At 42.9% G+C, this 20,758-nt stretch overlaps 1 protein-coding gene across 2 annotated transcripts in view; it reads right to left on the reverse strand.

Moving 5' to 3' along the window:
- Ralgapa2 (Ral GTPase activating protein catalytic alpha subunit 2) overlaps positions 1–20,758 on the reverse strand; it is a 269,644-nt gene that overhangs the window by 234,813 nt on the left and 14,073 nt on the right. For both annotated transcript variants that reach the window (XM_029473906.1, XM_029473907.1), the window contains exons 2-3: positions 7,800–7,910; positions 1,970–2,022 (exon numbers count right to left, since the gene is read on the reverse strand). In XM_029473906.1, coding sequence (XP_029329766.1) covers positions 1,970–2,022; positions 7,800–7,910 — 164 coding nt within the window. The remainder of the gene's footprint in view (positions 1–1,969; positions 2,023–7,799; positions 7,911–20,758) is intronic.

The raw sequence follows: 20,758 nt of genomic DNA on the forward strand, positions 1-20,758 counted from the left end.
AAAAAAAAAAAAAAAGATTAAAGGCACTCATCATTACAACGAGCTCAGTTAACACTCCTTTTAAAAGAAGAAAGAAGATGCTTGGGATTGAATGTATCCAGAGACAAGGAAGAGGTTATCAAGGAGGAATATCTCCTTTTAATAGTAGCTTCTAGTCTTTCATACGGGGCAGAAGGCAGTCAGGATCACAGGCTTTTTTTTATCAAACTTTGTAATGTTAAAATGTTAGGTTCTTTGGTAAATTTATACCTTGTTACAGATATAAATGAAATTAGTGAAGCATATAATAGTTAACAGATCTAAGCAATAGACTCAATGATTAATGTTCCTGGTAAAAATAACCTTGCATAGGCTTGACATACTGGAGGGTAAGCACAGGAAATACAGTGAGGTGATAAAATAATGCATGGTTATTATCCGAGAGATGCCCTCCCTGACTCCTTGCCCTTGCCACCTGAGGTGGTGATGGGGAGAGCTGTCCCCAGGGTCATGCGATACGGAGAGCTGGTCCTGCCCTCACCAGTTGCAGAATTGGGGAAAGCAGGCCCTGCACCTCACCTAGGCAACAAACTTAGAGCTGGCCCTGGTTGCAGAGACAGCAGGTGAGCCAGCCAGGAGGGCATAAAAGCTGGAGAGCTGACTCTGTTCTTTTCCAATCAGAGCAGTGCTGAGGAGCTCATCCTGGTGGTATGGGTACTGAAGAGCTGGCAAGATGACCAGCTCACATGCTTCCCAGGCCCATATCCACGGCTTTGAGCTGGCCTGCCCCAACATCTACCATGTCATAACACGTCCCATGCCATAATTTACTCCATTCAAACGGCCCCTCACAATTCACCACAGCTTCCTTTCCTAGTCTTCTCACCAGCCAGGTCTCCACATTTGGCCTTTCCTTACAGTCATACATTTTTCTTCTTTGGGTTGGGGAGACAGATTAACTAGAAAAGCCCTTTTCATATGAGCACACACGGTGGTGCCTGCGTGTGGTCCCAGTGCTGAGAAAGCAAAGACAGGACTCCTGGAGCTTTCTGGTCAGCCAGCAGAGCCTAATCAGGGAACTCCCTGTGCCTAGTTTGTTCTCTCTGAGAACCTGTCTCTTGTCAAGCTGTTCCAGTAAGACCCCCATACACCCCCAAACCCACTACTCCCCACCTCTACTTCTACACACCCCCACCTCCATGCTCTTAAGTAGCCTCTCTTTCCTGTCCTGTTCTCATGTGAGTTAGGCATATCCTATCTCTGACTCAGTCTGTCAAATCGTTCTCTGATTTGTCACTTTGCCCCTCAATTAGATGTCACTTTCAAACATGACTCTTCCTTCTACAAACTAACGTTTCCTTTATTGTTAGGGATTGACGTTGTGTACTAAGGGCGTGTCTGTACTCTAGCCTGAACATACCGTAACCCAGAGTGTTGCTGCATTCTGACAGGATCATACAAACCTACAAGCTCTTTGGATGTGATCCCTTGTCGGAGTAGCCATGTTGCTGGACTAAAATTCCTCTACACTATTAATGAATTAACATACGCAGTGCAGACATACACACACACAACATACCCCCATTCATATGCATAAAAATAAATAATTTTTAAAATATTACATATATGTGTAGGAAAACATGTCAGATTCACATGTCAGTAAGACAAGTCACCTGAAGTTTGGGGGATAGAGAACCTTTATGCAAGATTCATATAAAAGTTCATATGGAAAGTTAAACAACAAAAGCTATTACTATTTAAATTTTGTTTATTCTTCCAACTAGTAAAACTTCTACACATTTTTTTAAAAGAAAAATCATATAAATTTTTGATAGTATGTGGTAAAACATGGGTAGAAGGCAGGAAAGAGGGCAGGATACAGTCATGCACAGCCATTTCTATTGCACAGGTAAAAGTAAGGATCAACTAAGGTACCTTATTTCTAACAAGGATTTTAAGAGCTATAATAATAACAATAACCAAAACTTACTTCAAATAGAAAGAGGATGGAGTCCAGCTCCTCCCTTTGTGATTTATTATTCCCTGGAAATTAAGAAAAAGAAATTAGTCAACAAGCTAGCACTTAAGCTTTAGAACGTCACACCTGATGCTGAAAATCATCTTAAATGCTGAAGACATGCATGGGGACCTACTTCGGGGAGGGGCACTGCTAGGAATGCACAGACAGTGAAATGGCACATCAAGTCCGTGTCGGCTGCAGCCACCCCTTACACTATATCTCTTCGTCTAGCACTTCATACAGAACCTCCATATCTTCTAATTGGTCTTTTAATTTTTTTTTACTTATTCACTTTACATCCCACTCACTGCCCTGCTCCTGGTCACCTCCTCCCACAATCCTTCTCACCTCCCCTCCTCTAATTGGTTTCTTAACTAGGTACTAAGAGGCTCAAACTACAGTAAAATGAACAGGAAAAATAATGATATTATTAACAGCCAAAGAACATGGACATCTACTGAGAAAAGTCTGTCTCCTTCATTGTACAAATTCACATTGCACTTTTTCTTTTTTGAGACAGGGTCTCATTTTACCCCAGGCTGGCCTTCAACTTGCTATATAGGTGAGGATGACCTTGAAGTTTTGATTCTCCTGCCTCTACCTCCCAAGTACTGGGATTGCAAAAGGTGTGCAACCATACTCAGTTTTATGTGATGCTAGAATTAAACCTAGTATTTCCTGCATGCTAAGCAAGCACTCTACCAACTGAGCTACATCCACAGCCTCACAATACCCCTTTGATAATATTAATTGATAATATAAGAACTGCACCACCTACCTCTAGTAGTAATTACCACTTATTGTCCATGCTATGTCCCAGTCATTGTATTTAGCTGCAACTAACTTAAGAATCATCAGAGAGCAAACAGTTTTGGCTTTTCGGGTCTCTCTTGCAACCATCAGACTCTGTAGTCACAGGCTATATGTATGTAAATGAGTGGATATGAATGTATCCAGTGAAGCCAGTGTGGCATGGTGGTCCACAACTGTAATACTGGTAGTGGGAAAAGGAAAATCACCAGGAATTCAAGGCCAGCCTAGGCTTCATAGCAAGAACCTCTCTCAACAACAAGTAAAATAACAAAAGTCAAAAAAGCAATCAGTTTCAGGCTCCTGACCTAACTGAATGTTTATAGCTCTAAGAAATAGCCATCATTCATTCATTTACAAAGACTGTTTATCAGGAACTCTACTGGGGCTTGAGGACCAAGGAATAAACCAAAAAAGCAAAAGTCTCTGCCCTGGGTAAATATTACATTTTGCCCAGAGGAGACAAACTATAAATAAGTTAGAAAACACATGAGCAAAAGCAAATGAGGAATATTAAAATCCAATATGCAATTTGATTAGGGAAGGCAAAAAATACTTTCCTGAGAAAGTGATAGCTAGACAACTTTCCCAAAGTGAAAGCGACTTTACAAGGGGCAAAGAAGCAAGCCATACAGAAATATGAGGGAGTCACCCCCAGGGAGGGAGTGTGGACCATACCAAGTTTCTATGGCTAAGCATGCTTGATAGAGTCAGGAAGGCCCTGGAGGCTACAGCAAAGATGGGGACAATGGAGCAGATGGGCTTAGAGAGCAAGTGTGGCAAAGAAGGGAAATGAAAGGCAAGATACAGTCACTATAGTGACTCTGAGGATGAAAAGCCATTGCAGGGCTAGAGTCAGTAAGCATAAGTCATGGCTTCAGTTACTCTTTTGCAAAGAAACTTGAAGGTAGAAGAAAGCAAAGAATTGAAGCGAGGAGACCTTCTCTGTGGCTAGTACCAGTCTAGACGAGGATACTAGAAGCTTTGGTGATATTAGCATAGGTGAAGAGGCAGGCCAATGATACTTTCTGAAGAGAGAACCAGACTCTCCAAGGTTTTATCCTGAATAACTGGAAACCTGAAGTTGCCATAAAATCATTTCGTTATTTCTACTAAACATTTTTCTTCCTTTGGGGGGGTACACTTTTTTTTTTTTTACTCCAATTCAATACAGATTGCACTAAAAGGAAGAACTTCCCAAAAATCTCACCCTGCTCCTATTGGCTCATCACTGAGTCTTTCTGAGAGTTCCCATATGGGGGCAGAGTTCTCTTTCTCCCACAGAGATGTCTCTTTCTGTATCCCTTCAATCTGGACTGCCTCATGACAGCTTTTGACCAATGTGACTCCAGCAAATGTGAGGCATTCTTGCTGATGCTGAGACTGGGGCCACCCTGTAAAGGAGTGCAATCTGGACTGCTCTCTGGAGGGTGAGCATCCACATGGTCCTAGAACTAAGGCATCTGGCCACCTGTGAGACATGTGAGTGAGGCCACTCAAACCAGCTGACCAAAGAGCTCAAGCTAGGCTAAACCAGAAGCATGTCCCAGCAGATCAAGAGAACCATAGCTAGATGGTGATTGTCTCAAAGCATTTAATTTGGGAGTGTATTTATACAGCACAAACTAACTGATATAGTCTTAAAATGCCACAATTTTCTAAATGAATGGATATAAGAAAGGTGAAAAATGAGGATAGAGGAAAAAAGGGAAAATGGGGTGTGAAAAAATAATTTTGGAAAGGTAGCTTTTTGGGGATTTGATATATTAAATTTTTTCATTGATTTTTATTTGTTTTGGGGTACGTGCGTGCGTGCATGCATGCGTGCATGTGCATGTGGGTTGAGACAAGGTCTCACTATGTAGCCTTGGCAGACCTCAAACTCACTATGTAAACCTACTCAGAGATCCTCCAGTTTCTGCGTCCTGAGTACTGGAATTAAGGTTTGAGCTGCCACACCCAGCTCATTGCTATTTTAATTGTGCAAAACATGACCCCTTTTTCCTCCACATACTGTAAGACAAAGTAGAGTAGAGCAAAACTGACAAAGTAAATACAGGTCATTTTATATTTGTACTAGCTACCCTTTGGGCCAAAATAAATTTTCTTAAGATTAAGATTTACACCTTAAAAATCTGACATAGAAATTGAGAAACACCTGTTTTTTTTAAAAATGCTGGCATCCCTGGCACAGGCTACTACACAGTCTAATGTATTCTGGAGCCCAACCTCTTGGTAAGACTCTGAACCATTTGCTGCATACCAGAGCCCACTGAAAACTGAGCCCATATTCCTCCCCTTTCACACGCAGGGCACACTTCTGTTTGATCACAGCAATTGGGCCACTTCAGGAAGCCCTTTAGTTTTTCTTTCTTATCCCAAAAGGTGTGTCTATATTCTCAGACAGAAGAGCTACTTGGCTCTTGCCTGTGTCTCTCTACTGTTTACTTGACTCTCTGGACCCCTTCTCTAGCACCCGCACTATCTGTTATTTCTCCATCTGGCTGTCCCAGTCCTCGAGTTGTAGGTGCAGCCCTTAGCACCTCTCCAATGACCAGCTTAAGACAGGCTCTCTGTCTACACATCACAGCTCCAAGAGTGCCTTCCCGGGTTCTACACCTCACTGCTCCATGTCTGCCTATCAGGCTTCTGACAGTTCCTCACCAAGAACTGTCCTCAGGTCAGATGTGAGCTCTCATCTTTCTACATCATCAGGCTTTCAAATCTCACATGCCTTAATGAAATCTCTCCCCCAGCTTCTGTGACAACATAATTTCCCGACACCTTTCCCAACAACACTAATATATCTCCTCCCCTTTATTTGCTGACTCTCTTTTCCTTGATATACTTTCGTCCTTGGCAATAGCAAGTTTCTACCCACTTCTCCAAACATAGCTCACCTACATTTCTGCTGCCCAGCCAACACTTACTCCTGAGTGTCCCAAAGTACCTCAAATACAGACTGGTCAGCGCTGCCTTCACCCCCATACCTCCAAATACCTTTCTCCTCAAAGGTTCCTGCAGCTACAATGATACCTCATAAATCAAAATGGGAGCCTGAAGGGTTCTTTGACTTTTCTCTCTCCTCTGTGTTCAGTCTCACAGACCTCTTCTCTTCCCTTACCCATCGCCTTGCTCTGTCAGTCCTCTCCAGTTCTCCAGCAGAGTAGCAGCTCTCACATGGGTGACAGCATCAGCTCCCCACCCCCAACTCACCTATGCACTGACCACTCAACAGGACACCTGTCTCAGGGGCAAATGTTTTTAAGGGCTCTAACTAAAAATGAACTCCCAACTCATTAGCCTGGAAATCAGGGCTCCTGGCAAGCAGGATTGGATTTCCTATACATTTCATTCACATAATTTAAGTCACAAGGAAAAGATACCCAGGGCCCAAACATGCCCTAAGGGCACTTGACTGCCTTTGCTCAGGCTCTGTCCTCTATCTGCAATGCTGTTCTCCACTTCAAGTCCTACTTTCAGCCCCATCCACCAGCACCATCCTGAAGGCTGAGTTCATCACCTGTGAGTAATACTGATCAATCATGCCTACATAATGAAGCACCATTAAATCCAAAAGAATCTGGCTAAGGGAGATCCCAGATTGTGGAAATGAAGGTATCATGTATAAGCAGAGTGGATTTCCCCAACTCCATAGCAAGGACTTTCCTGTGCTCAGGGCTTTCCAGACCTCACACACAGCTCTTTATCTGTCTGTTCATAGGCACCCACTAAAATCTGTATTATCATGTGTAATGAAGTAAATGAACAAGAATTTTCTAATAAATATAAGTAAGTAAGGTTGTTTCCCTACATTCTGCCAGCTCCCCCAGCAAATTAACCAACCCCAAGAAAAGAGTAGTAGATTCCTGAATATAGGCAGTCTGTCACTGCACAGGCAACCCAGAACCTACAAGTGGCGTTAAAGGTGGGGGAGGGGGGTGTAGTCTTGTGGCACTCCGCCCTTAGCCTGCAGGATCTGAAACATCTCCCAAGCAGCCTGGCAAGACTGGATGGAGTTAATGGGCACCCATTTTTGATGTTTGCTGGAGAGAGAGATTTGCAGCAGAATGCTGCGCTAAGTTAGTGTGAGAGACTGGGGAAAACACTCTCCTTTGTTTTTCCTAAGCAATTTCCAAAACAGATGACATGAAACAGAAAAGCAAAGATAATGATGGCAGCTTCCCCATACTGCGTGCTACACCTCTGTGCTGAAATCCTAGTGTATCTGCTAACCTGCTTCTTGCTGACAGGAAGGGGGTTGGGGGCGGGAGTGGGGATGAACACCAACACAGATGGGCCAAGTAATGCTCAAGGAGAAACAGTAAGAAGGGTGAAGAGAGTATGGCTCTGACGCTACACAATTCCCTCACCAAACTCCCACGGCTGCGTTGTTTCCCCTCACATGGGCATACGTATGTGAGCACACAGAGGAGACTCACTGATAATACAGAAAATCTCTAAGGACAGGAGGTATGGACAAAGGAGACACTTGATTCTCATCTCATCTCTCATCTCCTATGATGGAATTTGGTTTTGCTGTTGGTGGTGGTGTGTCATTTTGGGCTTTTGTGGTACAGTCTCACTATGTAGGCTAGGCTGATGCTTTCCCTGCCTCTGCCTCCAGAGCTCTGGGATTATAGCTTGTGCCACCAAACAGATTAAATCTGGATCTAAAAAAAAAAAAAAAAAAATAGTGTCCATACTTTATTTTCCTCCCCTGCTCTTTAAATGAATTACTCCTTTGGAATCCATGCCTTCTGTGAGTTCCTTCTATTTCCCTTTAGTCATCTGCTGTTCAATTTACCCCTGTGTGAGGGAAGTCACTCAAGGGAGACAGAGATGCCAACCAGTCCACCAGCATGAGGTCCCAAAAGCCTGGGAAGAAAGAAAACTTAAAAATGCAGAACTTGTGGCATAAGTTCCACTCATGACAACATAACTTCCGAAATTTCCTAAGTGCTCAAAAAAGAGTTGTAGAAATGCTTACCTTTTAACTTCAAACTATTTTCCAGTGTTATAAAATTTTCATAGAAGATGAAATATATCTGAGAATAGTTGGTCTCAAAAAACTGCTTAAGATCGCTTGCATCCACGTTATCTGAAAAGAGAAGTTTGCATTTACATTATTAGGATTCACAAACATTTTCAGGAAGAAGAGAAAATAAAGCTAGTCTTACTTTCTCATGAGACAAAAAAACCAGTGTTCTCACTTGGCTATTCACCTAAGAGAGCTCTGTCCTGCACCGTGGGCACCACTCACACATGAATGTCCAAGAAACTATACGGCCCACCCAAGAAGGCCAGACCTGATGAGGGAACGACCCTCACAGACCAGAGAAAAGTTTGGAGGACGTGGATGGGTCTGGTGAGTTTTCTTTGGGGAGAAGGAAACATGGAAGCCCATGGAAGAAGCAGCTTTGACAGGGATTTCAAAGAGGGACCATTCTGTGGACCTGTAAAAAGCAACTTGTGGAGATCCTGCAGATATGAGCCCCTCCTTCTCCACCACCAGTGCTCTAGGTACTGAAGAGAAAGCAGTCCAAGTGACCTAGTGTGCATTCCCAACACATCCCTGCAGCCACGTATACCCTGCCCCCACTCACTCCACCTCCATACTATGGATCATGTGTTCCTGCTGTGACACAGAGTTCTGCTATGGCCAGGGACTATGTACCAGAGAGGCGGGTGGTACAATTATCATTCCCACTGGGGTTCCTTCTTCCCATAGGTCTGGTCAGCCCAGGCAACAACAACAACAACAACAACAACAAAAAAAACCCTCATCAGAGCAGCTATCCATTTTCAGCAAGCCATTGTCCATTCCTCTAAGCCAGTGATATTGCTTGTGCCGTTTACAAGGTCCTGACCACTGGAATTAATGCTTTAGAATTATATATCTAAAGGAAAGTAGAAACATTCTCAAAATTCTAAATATCACTCAAGATAAAAACCCAATGCTGCCATTCAATCTGTAGCAGAATAGTGTTCCCTGTGTCTGCAGTCCTAACTAATACTGTAAATGTGGCATGCTCACTGCAATGCTCAAGTCCATACATTCTTAGGAGCAACACTGTCTTTCCAGGAACCCTTGACGGCCTTATTCAGAATCTGCCTGTTGCAACATAACATTTATGTTCTAATGGCCTCAGGATTTCCTGCTTGGAGATGTACAGTGGTAGTCATTATCTTATCACTAACTTTTGTAGGGTGTTTCTTTTATTCAATTGTTTTAAGAAAATATCAGTAAAGTTTTGTTCTTGATTCAGGGGTATAATGATGTATGAGTGGAACTGTAGGTTCTGTGAGGGCAGGGACTGTATCTAATAGAGAAGACCTGATTTGATCAGGAATCTAGCATGTTCTAGGGAATGAAGCAGTATGACATGTCCCTGGACAGGGGAAAACTAGGTAGAAGTCACACAGGGGAGGTACAGACAGGCTGAGAGAAAGGACTGTGCTTGTTTTAACTACAGTTCAAATTTAGCGGCACATCTGCCACTAAATGCTCTTTCTGCAGAGGACTAAGGACCGTCCACAGCCTCAGGGTCTTCTAAGCAAAGGGGATGGGGAGGAGTGGGAGGACAGGGCCGGGCGGAGTCCAAGGTGGAGACCACACTGACTCCCCAGCTCTGACAAGGAAGCCTGCTTTCCATCTTACTACCATCATGCAACTCAGCCAAGGACTTCCAAAACACCACAGGGAAGCAAATGCCAGGCAGCCCTGCAGAGCTGGAGTCCTCTCTAAGTTTCTGAAGTACCCTATATTACTCCTGCTCCTTCGACACCAGCAGCCAGTCCAGTGCAGAACTTTCCCATCATCTCTGAAAGGTACTCAACCCTTTGCACACCTGTCACTAAACCTGACACTGATTCTTTCTCCACTTCTAGTTGAAAGTAAACAGAAAAGACAAAGGGCAAAACCTTTGGAGCAGACTGTCTGGCTTCAAGCACAGAAGCTACAAGGTCTGAGACAACCAAGTACACACTGGTCCTCAATTTCATGTGAAAAACATAACTAGCGATAGTCCCTATCCTGCATGGCAATGGTGATAAGAAAATAAGCATGTGCAGAGTGCTTGTAGAAAATCTGTTGGCAACATATAAATGTTAGTTGTTTTTAATAATTACTTAGCTTCTGGCAAAGCTCTCTCACCAGGAGTAACACAACCTCATTTATGTATGAAGCTATCAAATTCAATGACTCAGAAATTCATACACTTAATGAGGCCATCCCATACTAAATAGTGCTTAATCCCAACTCAACAGTAAATACTGCCAACAAGCATACCCATGAAACCAGGCCAATTCTCCTTCCATCTCTTTCTACACATAATCCTTCTCAATGGCAATTCTATCACTCCTCAGTAAGAAGAGTCATAGCATAGCTTCATGAGAACTTGTTCCAACAGATCTCTAACCAAGTGAAGGGAAGCTGTTAGCACCCTCAGGAGACCCTGTTGGACTCAAAAGCAGAGGAGGAAGCCCAAGCCTGGCTCTTCCAGGAGAAAGAGAGGACTGTCAGTCTCCTTTAACCACACCCCAGAGCTACACGTATCTGTGTGGACTTTCTATTTTAATCCAGTTTCCTGGATAATGTTACTGAAGGCCAGATGATCAAAACCATAGACTTGTGAAAAAGGACAAGTGAAGACTTGTCAAGGTGACTTACTAAAACAAACATTTAGAAACACTTGCCATGAAAAAGAAAAGTGGAAGTCAGGGAGGTGACTCAGTAAGTGTTTCTCCAGCAATCCTAAGGACTGAGTTCAGATGTCCAGTACCTATGAAAAGGCCAATTGCAGCACAAATCTGCAACCCTAGCAATTTCTGGTAGAGCCAGTCAGATCTTGGAGCTTACTGGGTAGCCAGTCTAGCTGCATCAGCAAGCTCCACTTAAGTAAGAGACCCTCTCTCAAGAAAATGGAGAACAATGGGAAAAACACCAAATGTCAACCTCTGAGCATGGACAGAAGGGTGTATTCACATACAAGTTCACATACAAATAAACCACATGCACACACACTTACACAATACACATACACACACAGAGACACAGAGAGAGAGAAAGAGAGAGCGCATGCGTAAGGAAAATAATAAATAATTAACAATAAACTAGGCAGACAAGGTTGAAATTTTTGTCAGAAATGTATGTCACTAGTGATAAGCCTGATATAATTGGCTTTATTAGCCAATATTATTAGCCTTAGAGGCTGACATGATTCTGATCTCATATTTAAGCAATTGCCTAGGTTAGTGCCTTCTTTTCTTCATGATGCCATGCACAGCTGCACCTTGATGCAAACTTTTTGTCAACAGTGACTTGTTCTAGCCTGAGTTAGGGAAGGACTCCTCGTGACATCAACTGGTACATCTGAGTACCTCCTCATGCTATAAAGTGCTGTAAAGTGTTAGCGTGGGTAAACACCAGGAGCTTATCTAGGAGAGGCCACAAACTGTACCAGGAAGCCTCTCCAGACTCAGCAGCTTAATCGTCATAGAACAGGAAGTATCCAAGGAATGACTACATTGCCATAGCTAATCAACAAACACATTTAAGCTGTCATTATTATAAGATAAATCCATTCCTGAAAAATTAGTTTCATATGAAGACTCTTAAGATGTATCCTATGCTAGCTGGGTGTGATGAATGATGCATATAACCCCAGCTACTAGGAAGATGAGACAGCAGAACTGTCACAGGTTCAAAGCTGACCTGAAATGCATAGTGAAGTCTAGACCAGTCTGGGATACAAATTGAGGACTTGGCTCAAAAAGCCAAAAATATAACCTTACTAAAGACTATTATGTTTCTATATAGAGACACAAACCTTATGTAGATAGAAATATAAATGTGTGCAATGGAAAGCAAGACTTAGACTCAGATTTAGACTCTGAGGATAAAGTGACCAAGGCCTAAAATAGGTGTGGTCAAGATGGGTTCAGCCCTGAGACAAGGAGGTTCAGCACCCTATCTAAGTAAGCTCTGCTTCCCTCCCAAGTCAGCTAGCAGGAAGGGTCCAGCCTAGCTGCACACTGCTGCTTTCATCCTGCTTGCATGCCAGCAGAACTTAGACATGAGGTTGATAACCTAATCCCTTTCTATGGATGAAACAAAAGCATTCCTGAAGATCACAGCAAACAAGAAAGTGACTTATTTGTAAAATCAGAGCAAAACTTTTTACAATATTGGTCAAAATGATTTCCAACTAAGAAGACAGGATGATGGCTTCTATCGTAAATACAAAATAAGTCCACAGCCATACCATCCCTAATATGTTCAATCTCATCTAAATATAAAATAATCTGACCTCTCTACAATTATTAAATTCTAAGGATTTTCAGAATAACAGCAACATAAGCATTTGTTCATCCCTTAAACTATTGTCAATATTCATTTTATAAAATTAATTCATATCTATATACCATCTATTATTTAAGTCTGATATATTACAAAGAAATCTGGTCAGAGAAATGACAGCAAAGCTTCCAAGCTTGCCACTATATAATTTTTAAAATGAATTGACATCAATTTCTCTTTTACTTTTAATAAGCAAATTCCTTGATAATGAAGATGATGAATTCCTGCCACACTTATTTACAGAAAGATATTTATGCCTGCCTTGTCCAACATTTATGTGTGGAGGTCAGAGGATAATCTCAACTGTCCGTCCTTGCCTTCTGCGTTGTTGTGGTCTCTTGGTTGTTCATTGATGCTTATCCCAGGATGCCTGGCCCTCAAAAGCTTCCACAGACTGTCTTCTCTGCTTCCCAACTCACCTTAGGACACTGGGTAACACATAAACACTAGACCCAGCTTTATGTGAGTTCTGAGAGCCCCTCAAAAATTGTGCAGCAAACACTTTACCCCTGGAGCCATAACCCCAACCTTGGCACAAATATGAGTTAATACAACCAAAATTCACATTTTAAAAATTAAAATATGTACCAGGGGCAGTTCCACATGCCTTTGATTAAGGAGGCAGAGACAAATGGATCTGAGTTTGAGGCCAGCCTGGTCTACATAGCAAGTTCTAGGCCAACCAAGGCTGCATAGTAAGACCCTATTCCAAAAACAATTATCTCCTCTGAGTTACCAGCTCCCTTTATCTCTCAAAGTAACTAAAACACAAAGTTCTGATTTCGACAGTTCCAAAGAATTTCACAAAGAAAACCAACATATAGTACTCTTAATGAGCCCATACCTTCCACAGATTCAGCCTTGAGCGCAGCACACAAAGTAGCCCGAATCTGGCCCTAATTCTCACTCTTCATCTGGGCTCTGCCCCACAAACCCAAACGCCAACAGTAAGTTCTTGAGTTACTGGTGTCAGAGTCAGGTCAAAAGCAAACCCCACCTCTCAACGTTACTCCGCCATGTATCTCAGTCCTCCCTGCTGTTCCTCGTCTCTTTCCCTGCATATTGTTTTTGGTCTCAGACACTTACAAAATTTCTATGAAGCTTTAAGAACCAGATGACCAATGTCTGCTTCACACGTATTCTTTGTAACACATAAGTCTATGTGTCCCATGTAGTACAAATATGTCTAGTGCCATCCACTTTTAGTGTCATTCCCTCTCCCTCACCTGCCTACCATAAACTGCCTAAGAAACCTTAAGGTTGCAATCAGGAACAGTAATCCAGACAATTCCCAAGACTTCCTCAGGTTTGTATTCATCTCATGTGACCCTTATCTTAGATACCAACACCATACAAATATGGATTCTACTGACTCTCACCCCAGGTCCCTAACACAGCCCACCCATCTGCAATATCCAGTAATATCAACAAGTCTCTCTCCTCTCTTCCACCATATTTTTAACAGAGTTCTTCCCTAAACCTGGCAATCCCTTCAGAACACTTCCCTTACAGCCACAGACAAGGCTTTCACCATCTGCCTACACTCATGTGGCACTATAAACCCAAGCCCCTGAAATCTCAACACACACACACATGCACGACAATTTCTAAGCCATTCTGGTCCTTTCCTCACATATACAAAAAGCTCCTTTGCTGTTCATCACACCATCCATCACAGACTAATGGCCACTCCATCCCCAACTGGAGTGGTACTATCTCTTACGCTCTAGTACACTCTCCAATGACGGTAGGGCCTGGCTCCCTGTCTTCCTTATTGGTGATTTCAACATTTACATGGATGATGCCTGGCTTCCTCATTGCTAATGAAGTTGTCAGGCTCCACCTCTACCACCCACACCCACTGCCAGAGCCCAGACCTGGTGATTACTACCCACCTCCTAAGCCTTGGTTTCACGTTGATTCATTCTCCTACTCCCTGCCATTTCTTATCTTTCCTGCCTACTCCTCAACCCTAACCCCAACAACTCTTCCACCCTACTGGCCCATGAAGCAAGTCTCAAATCTACCATCTTGTTTTGCTCAAGTCCTCCTTTCCCGCTGTTCCCAACTTAGTCGCCATAGCTCATCCTTTTTAAGACGGTACTTTTACTTACTGGGGGGAAGGGGAGCACTTACATGTGGTAGCATACAAAATGAAAGTCAGAGGACAGCATGCTGGAGTCGGTTCTCTCCTTCTGTCATATAGGCCCCAGAGATGAGAGCTAGGTTATCAAGCTTGGCAGCAAGTACCTTTACCCACTAAGCCTCTCATCAGCCCCACTCATTGTCCCTCAGCCCTTCCATCCTTTTGTTCTTCCTTCCTAGTCACTCAGTAAAATCCAACTCTATTTCATCCATGACATTTATCTGAAGCCAAGCCACATGCTAGGCACACAAGCTTTTTAAAATATGTTTTACTAGGGGATAGAGAAATGGCTCAGAGGTTAAAAGTGCTTGCTGGTTCTTACAAAGAACCAGAGTTTGGTTTCTAGCACTCACATTGAATGACTTATAATCTCCTATGACTTTAGTTCTGTGAGCTATGACTCCCTCTTCCAGCCTCTGTAGGCACCTGCACACACACACACACACACACACACAGACACACACCCCACAAGTAATAAACAAAATTATGTGCTTTATAATGCGTAGTAACAAAACAAGCACTTTAGAGCACCCAGTGAATGAAGGCACCTAGTGTAACCAGGCTTTCGGTGCCACACTCTAAGGAGCTTGTCACTGTTAATACAAAGGGCAATGTTAAGTGCTTCCAAGGCCAAGAGAAAAGACTCATGTACCCTGTGCCCAAGTTCTACTACTGGGCCATCAGAAGGAATGAAGACATGTTGGGACCAAAATTATATAATACATAGTCTCTTTTTTTTTCTTTTACTAGAGACAGGGTTTCTCTGTGTAGCCTTAACTATCCTGGACTTAGACCAGGCTGGCCCCAAACTCACAGAGATCCACCTGCCTCTGCCTCCTGAGTGCTGAGATTAAAGCATGTGCCACAATGCCAGGCTACAATACAGTCTCATTTTCAGGAAATAAACGTATCTTTTGGCTTCTTTGATAGTTCTGTTTATTCCATACATTATAGTGATATTTTAATATAGTGTCTCCTTTGTTATATACTAATTACACTAATTTTTTAATGTCCCCATATGTATGTACGTATGTATGCTTGCCATTATTGGCAACTCATTTCCATAAGGGTTCTTCTCCATAGCGCTTCAGACAAAAGCATTATTGCTGCCTGAAGCCAACACTACTAGTTCTCCCTAGTTCCTTCACCCACCTACCGCTCCCTCAATCAGCCCTTCACTCTTCCTAACAGAAAACTGGTATACTCCTTCACAGAACTGTACCCACTGGGAAGGCTGACATATACCCTACCCATAGGGAGTGGGCCTGATGTAACTGAGCCAATTATGATGGCAACATAACCCTGGCCAGTTACAGTCATAGGCCAAAGCCTGTGACACAGTGCTGATCCATCCACACAGGAGAAGACTGATGGAAGTACTGGGGAAGTGCTCCTGGCTCCTGAATAGACTTAAGGAGAAGCACCTTTTTAAATGCCCTGGATATCATGGGTATCACTCCATCCAGGTGGCTGTGGGTCTGATACTCTGAGCACAAATCTGTCTCAGTGAGGATGACACAGCAGAGAGGCAGGAAGCCTGGACAGTCAACATTACAGAATAGCTAGATTATCTCACTCTGGTTAGGACCTCTTTATATAGAAAAGGGAAATTCCTTTTATCCATTTATATTTATTTTCTCTTAGTTATAGACAAAAACATCTTTGCAGACAGATGGCTGAAATAAAATATGAAATAAATACTAGTAGCAATTGAAAAGCTCACAGAAGCAGGGCATGATGGTTCATGACTTCAACTCCAGCACAGGAAGGAGAGGCAGGTGGATCTCTTGAGTTCAAAGCCAGCTTGGTCTACAGAGTGAGTTCCAGGACAAACAGGGCTACACAGAGAAACCCTGTCTCTAAATTCACCAACCCCCCCCCCAAAAGAAGAAAAGAAAGAGAAAGAGAAAGAGAAGAAAAGCTCACAGAAATCTCATTAAACATTTTAAGCCAATCAATCATACTTGTATGATACTGTTCTAAAGTGGACTGGGACCAGTTTATAAATAGGTAAGCAAGACCTAGATCGTCACTTCTTACTCGCCACTCTCAACAGCTAATGAAACAGAAAAGTGGTTAAGAAGGTGGAGAAGGCCATCAAATAATGTCTGTGTCAAATAACTATTATTAATCATATAATAATAGCCTACAAAACAGCTCTGCATAGAGTGACTCAATTAACCCTCCAGCAACAACAGCAGGAAGGTATAGTCTTCACTGCCTGTAGGAAGAAGGGTTAGAGAGGGCTGTTCACTCCAGCTTGGACCCCACATGGCTGGACTCTCCGCTGCTCAGTTGATTGGGTCCACACTTACAAAAAGTGGTGGGAGAGTGCAAGGAAATACCTAAAAATGCTCTTCATTTCAATTTGCTTAGAGAGAGGGGGGAGGAGAGGGGAGAGGAGGAGAGGGGAGAGGGGGAGAGAGGAGAGGGAGAGAAACAGGAGAGATGTGGCATAAGCTACAGGTTCATTTTAAATCCAGAAGGTGGGGGGGGGACCTAGAAAGTAGCTTAATTTATTTTACATTTTTGCATCTTTATGAGTGTAGTGTATAGATATATATGTGTTCCCATATTTGCAGCTACATATGCATATTAGAGCACATTTGTGGATACCTGAAGCTATCCTCCACATTATTTCTTAAGGCAGGGCCTCTCCCTGAACCAGACCTCCTGGTTCCCTGATTCTGTCCTCGTGTAGCAAGCAAGCTTGCTCTGGGGATCCAATCTCTACTACTTCTGGCATTACATATGGCCCCAAGACCACATGGCTTTTACATGGGTTCTAGAGATCTGCACTCGAGTCCTTGAATCTGTGGGACAGGTGCTTTATCCACTGAGTCATCTCCATATTTTAAAAGGGTATCAGTGACAGCGTGCAATTGAAATGACCTTCTTCCTGAACAGGTTAAAAGGGTGGCTTTTATGTGAAATTGATTTAATAAAGATTTAAATGGCCTTCCCCCAAAGGACTGTCTTTACCTCTAGAAAATCATAATGATGTTCTTGCTCTGTCATCAGCCTAAATTACTGACCTCTGTTGTATACCTTACACAAGAAAACACAACCCCTCGTCTGTTCACTGGGAGCCACTTGTAGGCATACAATCTGTTGGCAGAATATAAGAGCATAAAAATCACAACCTACAGTGTTGTGGATTTAGTTAAACACTTGTATTATATTAATTGGGTTCCCAAAATTGCACAAGAATCCTACATGTAAGACAGTGAGGGTCCCTGCCCTCAGTTGGTTCTGATTATTAAATAAAGTTGCTAGTGGCTAATAGCTGGGCAGGGAGACAAAGGCAGGGAATTTAGGATTGACAAGCAAGTGGACCAAGAGAAGGAAGACAAATAAGATCCAAGCTTTCTTGAGAGCTACAGAAGAGAGAGAGCACACCAATGATATAAGAGCCTGGGAAGAACAGCCCCAGGGCCCTCCCTGCCCCCATTGGGTCTAGGGTAGCAAAGATGGAATATAGATTTTACTAAGTAATAACTCAGGAGTATCGGAGGGGAAGCATGTGCGTGTGCATGTGTTTCTTTCTTTCTGGAACTCAGAACATTAGAGCGGGTAGCGAGGAACTTGCACCAGTGCTGGCAGAACAATTTGAGCAGCGTTAATTGCTATAGCAACACTACAGTAGTGGTGAACAGTTTGTTATAGGAGCCCAGTAAAACACAATACAGCCATGTAAGGATAATATAAGTCTTCCCATCCTGGAATGCACAAACGTTTAAGGTATCTTCACAAAAACACAGCATTAGACTATATATAATGATAACTCGTGCAAAACTGAGTGTGCATGTGTGTATGTGGGGGGGGGGCGCTCACAAGCACAGCTGAAAGCAAGAGAGAGAGGGGAACATGCACAAGCAAGAGAGCAAGCTTACCCAAATACCAGCAATGGATAAAGGACTGCGGAATTTTAAATGATTTTTTACACTACTGAAAGCTCACTCACATTATTCAAATTTTCATAATAGGTATATTAAATATGCAGCCCCCCCAAAAAAAACAGCTAAAGGAAGAAAAGTTGCTTCCCAGTGTTTTGTAAAGAAATGAAAACTGTTTCAAAACTGAACTACTATAAAAGAAATTAGCAACTCTGCAGTCTGTACATTGGATACACTATTCTTTAAACTTGAAAACACAACTTTTCAATTCTGAAGAAAAGTTAACACAAATGATACATAGAATAATAGCTTTATCATTTCTAAAAGCAGCAATTTACACAAATTCCCTGTCCAATATGTGCAGTGCACTTTAGGACTAGCACATACCTTGCTCAGAATGCTTGGTAATGATCTATTGCTGAAAGGAGACTAGTTATGTTTAGGAAAGGCTATGTATCTATAATTCAGTGGAAAGGATAGAAAACAGAACTGCAGCAAGAGATGCTTATGTCATATTCAAGAGCTTGTACTGAGTGGAAATAAGCAAACATGGATACCTTAAGATGCCAAAAAAGGTGATGAAATCTCCAATCACAACAAGCTTTCATTTACAAGACCTGGTAGCCTTAGACCGTATGAGTCAACCTCTTACTCTGCCAGACAGACTATAAAGTGCTAATGAGATGGTCTAGGCTCAGAAATGACAGCTCTGGGAGTCTACCATAGGATCCTCTTCCTGTACCTAACCTCCTCATGCCATCTGACTTTGAATCATCGTACAGGTGATGGGATCTTCAGGCTGGAGACAGCAGTAAGAAGACTCAGGAAAGCATGTGGGATACAGGCAGGGCTTTGGAAAGGACTTGAGCTCTCAAGCAGAAGAGCACGCACTAACCATTAAGCTGCTCTCTAAAGAGGGAGGCAAGCATTTATTGATTTGCTGGCATGAACTAACATTGTCTCTGAAGGATCCCAGAGGCTTAGGCTACTGCAGCCACTGAAAGCAGACTGCAGTAGTTTGAATGAGAAAGGCCACCACATTTGAATCGTTCATCCCTAGTGGGCGGGGCTGTTTTGGGAGAGAGTAGGTGTGGCCTTATTGGAGTAGTTGTGTGACTGGAGGTGGCTTTGAGGTTTCAAAAGCCCAGTCTGTCTGCCTACATCTTGAAGACTAGTAAGCTCTTAGCTAGTTCTCCAGAACTACACTTGTTTGTCTCCTGCCATGTCCCTGCCAGGATGGTCATGGACTCACCCTCTGAAACTGTGAGCAAGCCCCCAGTTAAATGCTTTTATACCCTTCTTTGGTCATGGTGTCTCTTCACAGCAATACCACAGTACAGAACAGTACAACAGAACATGTACAAAAGTGGTCAGAAGAGAACACATGCCGTGCTTTCAGTGGTTAACACGCTGAGGCCCAGGAACGTGTGTACCCCTGTCTTCTTGGGTATGCCTGGTCTCAACCACCTGTCTGAGAAAAACACAAGGCTCAGTGGCACTAATTCATAATACAGTTAATACTAAACCAAAATTCAAAGTTCTCACAGGTCTTTTTATTAAGAAACCCTCAAAATACAGAAAAAGAGTTAAAACCTGCAATGAGCCTCCCATCAGGGTCTGCTGCTGTTTGTCATCATTTATATAGCTGTGTCATTACTACTCTGACCCACAGACATTTTTCTCGGCTCAGTCTTTTTCAGCCACTGACCTGTCTCCCACTGACATGTCTACAGTGCTTTCTAATTGCCTGTCTTTGCCTATTACCCAATTACCAGTGCAGTCCATTGTGGGGGCCGCAGCACATGGTCCAGAATACTACCTTTCCTGTTCCATGGGCCACAGTGTTTCTAGCCTGCATCCTCATCACTGGTCCCTGCAGAGTGAGGAAGGACACAAACTGTGTGTCCCCTCTTCCTCCACAAGTATGCATGCCACAGCTTCTACACCACTCAGAGCTGTCCAATACCACTTCCTTCTCTCTTCTCTTTTGTCTCCAGTCACTGCCCAGCTTAGGACAAAGGTTTTGACTCTTCATAAAGTAAACTGTGTTGGCTTGAATGAGATCTCCAACCCCCAAGCCTGCTTCTCAGGCATTGAATATTAGGCTTCCCAGTTGGTGACCCTGTTTGGGAGGCTCAGGAAGGATGTCTTTGCTGGAGAAAATTCTGCCGGTAGCCTTCAAGGTTTCAAAAACCATGTGTCTTTCAGTTGACGCTACACTTCCCTGCTGGGATGGGCATGAACTTAGCCCTCTGTAACTGTAAGCCCCAAATAAACCCTTCTCTCTCTAAGCCTTCGTCATGGTGTTGCATCACTGCATTAGAAAGGTAACTAATCCTGGGTATCCTAAGTTTCTGGGCTAATATCCACTTATCAGTGAGTCCATATTGTGCGAGTTCCTTTGTGATTGGGTTACCTCACTCAGGATGATGCTCTCCAGGTCCATCCATTTGCCTAGGAATTTCATAAATTCACTTTTTTTAACAGCTGAGTAGTATTCCATTGTGTAAATGTACCACATTTTCTGTATCCATTCCTCTGTTGAG

This window comes from Mus caroli, chromosome 2, assembly GCF_900094665.2.
Source record: "Mus caroli chromosome 2, CAROLI_EIJ_v1.1, whole genome shotgun sequence".
Lineage (NCBI taxonomy): Eukaryota > Metazoa > Chordata > Mammalia > Rodentia > Muridae > Mus > Mus caroli.